At 39.2% G+C, this 8,644-nt stretch overlaps 1 protein-coding gene across 1 annotated transcript in view; it reads right to left on the bottom strand.

Annotated features, from left to right (window-relative positions):
* Positions 1 to 5,632: 5,632 nt before the first annotated feature.
* The window catches only part of ARL14EPL (ADP-ribosylation factor-like 14 effector protein-like), a 12,611-nt gene continuing 9,599 nt past the window's right edge, over positions 5,633 to 8,644 (bottom strand). Inside the window, exon 3 of the mRNA XM_006870526.1 lies at positions 5,633 to 5,855. Coding sequence (XP_006870588.1) covers positions 5,633 to 5,855 — 223 coding nt within the window. The remainder of the gene's footprint in view (positions 5,856 to 8,644) is intronic.

An 8,644-nucleotide genomic window follows, 5' to 3' on the forward strand; every position in this document is an offset into this window, starting at 1 on the left:
TTTTTTAAGTTTTTATTGTTAATTGAGTGAAAGTTTACAGGGCAGATCATCAGTTTTACATTCAACAAATCATATACTTTGTTTCATTACAATGATTATAATCCCCTCCATGTACCATACCAAATAACAGTATTTCTTTCTATTAATTTTAGCTCTTATTTTTAGACATTCAGGCATATATAATAATTTATACCACCAAAGGGCACATTCTGCAAGCCTGCCTCCTGGCCACCAGCTCTCAGTCCCTCCCTTTCCATGAATCTAGAGTCCTCAGCTGCTCCCTCTCTCCATGTTCCCATCTCTGCCTCCATCTTTAGTGTCACTGCTTCTCTGGATAAGGTCTTTCATTGCACTTGTACTCTTCTCCCTTGATGGTCCTGGGGTCCTCTGTTTCTGGACTATAAGATTAACTGCTCCCCCATTTTTGTTACAAAACTTCTATCTTTACAATTGTGACAGTTGCAATTAGTCATGATAACAATCATAAGAATCTTATCCCCATCTCTTTTAGACAGACCCATCTAGAGAAGATGAAAACTATTCAGTGGGAATGCTATCTTCCCCCCCCCCACTCTTAATCTAAACTACCTCTTGAAACCTTGTAAACCAGTCAATTTGTGCCTTTATCGCCCCCTCATTTTAGGTAGCCAATATCTAAATTGCCCAACCCTATCTACCATATATACAGAGGGGATAGATAGCATTGATACTTGATGTGAAGACTCCTTCCCTCTCATTGGTATTTTGAGCTACTACCTCCATGAATATAGGTCAAGATCATCAAACTGTATTAATTTACCCTCTGTTTTCTTTTTGTCTTCCTCTAGTCGAGTGCTGATTATCAAGTCATCGAGACTATCTGCAAGTTTGGGTGGAATTGGTATATGCTTTGCTGTGTATATTCAATAACAAAATACAATAAATTATTAAAATGAAAACAACATATGGGATCTATATAATGGGATCAAATTGATAACAGCAACTTAAAGGTTACATAGAAAATTTAGGAGGCAGTGAGTTTATGTTACTGGAGGAGGAGCACCTCAGAAAAGGATTGAGAATGGTTTGTATAAATAAAAGAATGTGATCAATGTGTTACTGAAATGTACATGCAGTCACTGTTGAATGGATATTCTGCTGTGTATATCCTCAATAACAACAACAAAAATATAAATAATAATAATTTTTTAAAAGCCTTAGGTTTTAGTTCATAATCTGTATAAAGATAGGAACTGGATAGATTTACTATAGGCACTAGATGGCAAACTCAGTTTGAACTGCAAGGTCGGCAGTTCAAACTCACCAGCCACTCCTTGTAAACCCTATACAGAGTCACTATGAGTAGGAACTTGCTGGTGTCAGCATACACAGACCCTGGTTGATCAGTGGCCCTGTGACATGGACGAAAATCCAACCCCATGGCCCTCCTCAGGACTGCGAACCATGGACCTTGAGGACCAAGGAAGTGACCTCCTGATGTCCCGGGTTCATTGGTTTTTGCGAACTCACTGGTTGGTTACCTCTGTATAATTTTCTTTGGTCCTAATATTGTTCATTCTATGCTTCTAACTCCAGTAATTGTAGCTTCTGAGAAAATGGTTTCTTTTACAATGCCTCTCTTAATGCCTCCACTGTGTTGGCAGTGCGTGGGGTCCTGGGAACAAATCTTTCTGAGGAAAAATCGATAGCTACCTGGGATGAATGTCAGAACTGCTCCTTATTTGATTATTCAGTTATGTTTGATATCCATTAACAATAATGGGTTTGAAACCCCTTTTTAGAGCCAAGGCAATAAAAAGTTTTCTCAGATAATTCAGAAAGGCCAGGAACAGGTATATTGGGAATACAAGAAAAGGTTTTTAGAGGAAAACTACCTAAGGTTTGCAAATAAAGTGGAATGGTAAATTCTGGGAATGTTGGATTAGAGGACAATAGTGGCAGCCCCATTAAACCGCCGAATATAATCAGTTTAACCCAGATGCTCTCCTTCCTCCTGAAAGTATATAGGAATGTGATAATTAAGAACAATGTAGCATTTTGCATATAGATAAATGAAGCCTGGTGCCTGAGATCTTGCTCACAAACAAAAGTTTGCAAAGTATACAGAGACAGCTTGGCTCCTTTTTAGGAACCTTGCTTTATGTTAAGTATCCTTAAGAAACCGCATGTCACTGCTCTAGATCATTTAAGCCTAAAAGTTAATATATAACAACTTGATTGAACCTTTTTTCTGTAAAAATAAAAATGTTAGATTGTTAAGAAAAACTATGAAAATATTTTAAAAGTTGTTCCTGTGAATCATTATGTCCTGTTTTGAATGATTAATCACATTTCAGTTCCATATCCTGTCTTATCTAAAGAATTACATCCTCCCTTTGTGAATTACATCCTTCCTTTGTAACAAATCCCTCCCTAAAAAAAGAGAATAAAAGACTGAGGTAGAGTGAGTTCTGCATGCAATGCTAGGCAATATGTTTGCAGATCTGCCTACCTGCCAGCTTGCATCATATCTGTATGTCTGTCTTTTTTGTATATATTTCATCTCTCTCTTTCTCTATCCCTTTCGCCGCCAGATCTCCCTTCTTTGTGACACTCACACTTCAATGTCGAGGCTGGACCCCGACATAGGACCTCGACAGGAACTGACTTGACGGCACTTAGCAACAGTATCATTCTGTCACTTTGTCATGCTTAGGTGGTCTACATGTTCCTATAAGTTCAGAAGCTATGCCACTGGCATTTCAAATACCACAGGGTAACCTCAGGTTTCAGAGGAGCTTCCAGACTAATACAGACTAGAAAGAAAGATCTGGAAAATTACTTCTGAAAATTAGCCAATGAACCTATGAATCACAAGAGACTGTTGTCCTACAGGGTACATAGATTGGAAGGCACTCAAATACACAGTGGCCACACAATGGACTCAGGCATACCAACAATTGTGAAGATGGTACAGGACAGGGTAATGTTGCCTTCTGTTGTATATGGAGTCTTCCTTAGTTGTAGCAGTTGCCCTGGCATCTAGCAACTGTACACTCCCCCTCCTTGGTGCTGTAAGATAAGCACTGGACCGCAAGCTCAGTGGTTTAAACTCACCAATTACTTCTTGGTAATCCTATACAGGGTCGCTACGAATCAGAACCAACTCGATGGCACTTAACAACAACAACAACACAGCTAGCTTGGTGTGCCGCTCATTAATATTTTCTGACTGACTTACTATTTAGATGAGGAAATGGAATCTATGGCTAATTGTCTACATGAACAACTGCCTCCTCAGCCGTGAAGCCAGAAGAATTGGATGGTGAAGCCTAGGCTTCCATTACTGAGTATTTTTATCAAAGACTATAGGAACATCCTGAACAAAAGGGGGGAAATGCAGGACAGAATCAAGTTTCTTCTAGCTAAAAAATTATATGACTGTAAAATAAACATAAATAATCAAGTAATTCATTTATAAAATGATTGTTATTCTAAAAACAAAACAAAATACAAACCACCATGGATCTGATCCTTTCTACTTATTTCAGTACTGTCAGTTCCTGGCAACAATTCAAACGTTATGGCTTCAGGAATTGAACTCGACACCTTCCTTTCAGGGTTGTGATCATTAAAGGTAATGAATTAGAAGCACTTAGCATATATAGTATATGGCTAACAACAGAGGCTCAGTAAAAGTGAGGTGAAGCTGGAAACCCCAGTTCTGTGGATAAGGATGCAGAAGAACATCAGTTCTCCTGCTGCACCTACAGGAATACTATAGGAATAGCATTACTTTCAGAACTTTTGATACATTAGTCCTAAAACATACTGCCAAGTAACCAAGTTCAGAATTGTCAGGAATTTGCCCTGACAAGTAGATTGCAAAAAAATCAGTGCTTTAAATTTGATTATAGAAGAGAAGTAAACGCTGGAAACTATAATAGTTCAAGTTTATTTAAAACCAAAAGCTATTACTATTTTTTTAAAAATAATAATCAAACTATTCCATTAAAAGATTTCCATATATTGCATATCTAATATAACTTCTACGAGTACAAGTGGTTCTCAGAATGTGGCTGAGGGACCAGCATCATCAATATCACCTGGAAACTTGTTATAAATGCAAATAAATCAAACTCTATGGGTGGTCCCCAAATCTATGTCTTAACGAATCTGCCAGGTGATTCTTCTGTACACTACAGTCTGAGAACTCTTGACTTAAAACAAAAAGGATTCTGTCATAAAAACAAATTCACAAGCCAAGTTCAACATTTTATAAAACCTCCTACAATGTGTCAGAATTGAAAATATACATCATTTATGTAGTGAACTTCATATTGTTCTCAAAGAAACATACAAAAAACACTTTTGTATAACAACTTAAGTTTCATCCCTTTTAAAAAAATTCTGAAATACTGATCCTGAAATTTAAAAAGGCAAGTCACTGGCTTTTAGAACATTCAAGTCTTAATTTCTCAATATCATAAGTAAAATAGAAATTTCAAATAATAAAAATGTTACCAAATATTACCAAAGCTAATTTTAGTGTTATTAAGACATTAACAAAAAATGAGACCATGAATATACAGTGCAGTCATAAGGATTTATTTTTAAATCCAAATAATTCTGATTTAGAACAGGATGTGTAAGATACTGAGTAAGAGTTACTGAATATTATAAATGCTGATTTATATTCTATGTAAGAAAATCAGAACTTCAAACAAATTCATTCCAGTTCAATCCCTGCTGAGAATTTGCATTTCCACCCCAGATACATGGAATCAAAACCAACAACCAAACCTGTTGCTATCAAGTCCATATCAATTTATAATGACCCTACAGAACAGAGGGGAGTGTTGGTGTGGCTCTGGAGGAGAAGTACTAGACCGAAAGGTTGGTTTTGACCACAAGGTCATTTGTTCAAGCCCACCAGCTGCTTCTTGGAAACTCTATACAGGGTTGCTAAAAGAGTTGGAACTGACTCGATGACACGTAACACACACATGCACGCACACACACACACACACGACACAGCAGAACTGTTCCATAGGGTTTCCAAAGCTGACTGCCATAGTGTTCTCCCTCGACGAGGCTTGGCGGCTTGAACCGTCAACCTTTCCATTAGAAGTCAACCACTTAAGCACTTGGCCACCTGAATTAGAATCTATAGTTTAGCCAGATCTCCAGATGATTCTTGTAGATTCCCTAGCGATCTTATTAAAATGTAGTTCTGATTCAGTATACCTGTGGTGGAAATGCACATTATTAGCAGACAGTCAAACTGGAATGAACCCATTGGAAGCCCTGAAGAAACTCTATTACAAAAGTCTGAAAATCTTAAAACTATATTTTCTCAGGTATCAGAAAAGAGAGAAGAGATTTTTAAAATTTGAGGATGGAGAAGGTCTTGGGGAGTTGATGAGAGATTCTGAGATTCATGTACTGTCACATTCTTTGGTTACAGGTTAAGGACTTAGAGAAGATACAGTCAGAAAAGAGAATTATTGTAGTTCTAAATCATTCTACTTGAGAAAACAGGAGTCTTGAATTGGTTTTCCCATTTTCGCCAAAGTCTAAAATTCACTCAAGAGAAAGAGGTCAACTTATACATACAAAAAGAAGCAGAAAATCAGCCCATACACAACAGCATCTAGTCAGGAACCTCAAAAGGTAGTGTGGTGATAACCTCCCCTGATTCGGTGACAATGGCATCGTAGACCCACCGGCGGTTGCAGCGGCACTCGGGCCCACACTTGTTGGAGTTACACTTGGGGCAAGGGTAGAAGCAGCCCAGGCAGTTCTTCTCCAGGCAGTCACACAGATCCACGTCATTACAGATGAGCCTGCCACTTTTGTCGTACTTCCTCATAACCCTGTACAAAAAAATAATGACACTAACTCGACAATGCAATTTTCCTCGAAACTGAAATAAATTAGTATGCAGCAGACTTTCATAAACAGGATCTTCTTCCTCTGAAGAAATGACACCCTAGAGACTACCCAGCAACAGTTCAGAGAGGTCGTGAGGAATTCAGTCAATATGTAATCAAACAAATTTCAGCTCACGCAGGCTTGTCATGGGCTACGAGTAACACTTCATTCCTGAAGCATGGCTGGGAAATGTCATATTCCACACCTAAGTAGCTTATGAGGGGTAGCTGATTAAAGGAGTCCTGGTGTGGTGCTGTGGGATAAAGCACTGGACCCCAAAGCAAGGTCGATTTGAACTACAAGGTCTGTGGTTTCAACCACAAGGTCAGTGGTTCACACTCATCAGTCGGTCCTTGGAAACCCTACCCATAAGGTCATATGAGTCGGAATTGACTCAATGGCACTTAACAACAACAAATGCCCCAGATTTTTCTTTAAAATACAGCCACGGTTGGTGAGATCTGTCCCTAAAAAGTTGCATTCTTTTGGTTTCCTAAAAGCACTATACTGTATACAATTGCATTTTTTAATGATTCTAGATAATCATTGAAACCATTAGTCATTACATCATAATTATTTTTTTCAAGCCCCTTGGTTAACAGTCTCCAGGTGTCGTTGCTTTCATTCCTTTCTGATGGGGATTTGACCCAATGTGGGATGAGAAATCAGATCACTCTGAAGAGCAGTCTGAAGATACACCATGGGCTCTGAAGAAGGCAAGATGTTCTGCACCAGAGGAGATCACAAGGTTCTAGAACAGGAGTGGGGAATGTAGGGCCCGTGGGCCATATAACGCCTGCAAAATTATTTGGTCTGGCCCTACCAAGGAAACAACAGTTACAGCCATCATGTTTTGTTGTTGTTAAGTGCCATCGAATCAGTTCTGACTCATAGCAACCCTGTATAGGGTTTCTGAGGAGAAGCTGGTGGGTTTTTTTTGTTTGACCAAATATAGCAGGCTAATTTTTTTTTTTTTTTTAAGGTTTTTATTGTGGATTGAGTGAAAGTTTACAGGGCACACCACCAGTTTCACATTCAACCATTCATATGACTTGTTTCATTACATTGATTATAATCCCCTCCACACATCATCAGTTAACAGTGTTTCTCTCTATCCTCTTTAGCTTTTTTTTTTGGCGGGGGGGAACTTTGCCTTTTTGGAATTTACAGTCTCGGCTTTTAGGGAAGGTTTTTACATTTATCTGTGGATATCCAGGGCTCATGTATGCGATTACTAACAAGCATAACTGAATAATCAGATGAGGGACAGTTTGCTATGTCTGCTAGGTGGCTAAAGTCTGATCCTCAGAGCCTATGGTTTGGACGGTCTGCAACGCTTGGGCCCACAGGGACATGAACTCCTGACCGGGTCTGCACGGTCTAGCAGGCTAACTTTTAAGTTGATAATTTTGTATGGCCCGCAAATAATGTTATAAATTGTGGCAGAATAAAATTCCCACCCGTGGTCTAGAACTTGCTTTACGTTTCTAGAGCTTCTCAGTCAGTCTCTTCAGCAGCTCCGGGAACAAAGGGCTTTCACAAGAAACATGCCACCCTTTCAAAATCAAACCATTTAAAAATAAATCTTTCAAAACTGAGCGGTTTATGCTAAGTTTCTGTTTTTGTTGTTGTTAAGTGCCATTGAGTCTGTTTCGACTCATAGCAACCCTGTATAGGGTTTCCGAGGAGCAGCTGGTGAGCTAGAACCACCGACCTTGTAGTTCAAACGGCTTTGCAGTCTGGCGCATAGCCTACAGCGCCACACCAGGACTCCTGTTAGGGTGATGTAAAAATCTGAAAATGAAAACATAGTGATGATTATATAACAAGGTGAATATATTAATGCCAGCAAAATCATTTGTAAAAATGGTATGGCAAATGTTTTGTTATATGTATTTCGTGAACCATAATAAACATTAAAAAAAAACAAAACTGAGCCACTTGAAAGCCTTAGAATGACAAAAATGTTGATGTTAAAAAAGGCTGACCCTAAGCTAGTGTGGAAGGAGCCTTGGAGGTATAGTGGGTTATGTATGTGCTGGGGTTCTAAGCACCAAGTCAGCTGTTTGAATCTACCAACTGCTCCATGAGAGAAAGATGAGGCTTTCTGCTCTCATGAAACCTTATACAGTGTTGCTATGAATCAGAGGCAACTCAGTGGCACATAACCACCACCAAGCTGGTGTGGTGAAATTATAACACGACCTCTCTTCCTGCACTTTACAGAATGCACTTTACATAATGCACTTCTATGCTCTTCACTCTCCTAATAAAGCAGGTAAGGATTAAAGATGAGTCTGATTACCACAATTGCTGATTATCACATGTTAGCTGGAATGCCTTTGAATGTGAGTATTTACATTTGCAGTGCTTCATCTGTGGAATGAGAGCCCTCCACTCCACCCCCAAACTCACTGAGGAATACAGGCATCAGTGAGAGTTGTTGTTGTTAAGTGCCATTGAGTCGGTTCCAACTCATAGTGACCCTTTGCACAACAGAATGAAACACTGCTCGATCCTGGGCCAACTTCACAATTGTGCCACGTTTGAGTCAATTGATGATGCCACTTGGCCAATCGATCTCACTGGGGGTCGTCCTCGTTTTCTCTGACAGAGGAGATTTAAAATCTATTTGAAGTCCATGGGTGGTGCAAACTCTAATCTACTGACCAGGTCCACCTAAAGGCACATCAGATCTAACAATCTATTTTCCCAAAAACCAGTCCTTGGG

The sequence above is a fragment of the Chrysochloris asiatica genome, unplaced genomic scaffold (assembly GCF_000296735.1).
Source record: "Chrysochloris asiatica unplaced genomic scaffold, ChrAsi1.0 scaffold00143, whole genome shotgun sequence".
Lineage (NCBI taxonomy): Eukaryota > Metazoa > Chordata > Mammalia > Afrosoricida > Chrysochloridae > Chrysochloris > Chrysochloris asiatica.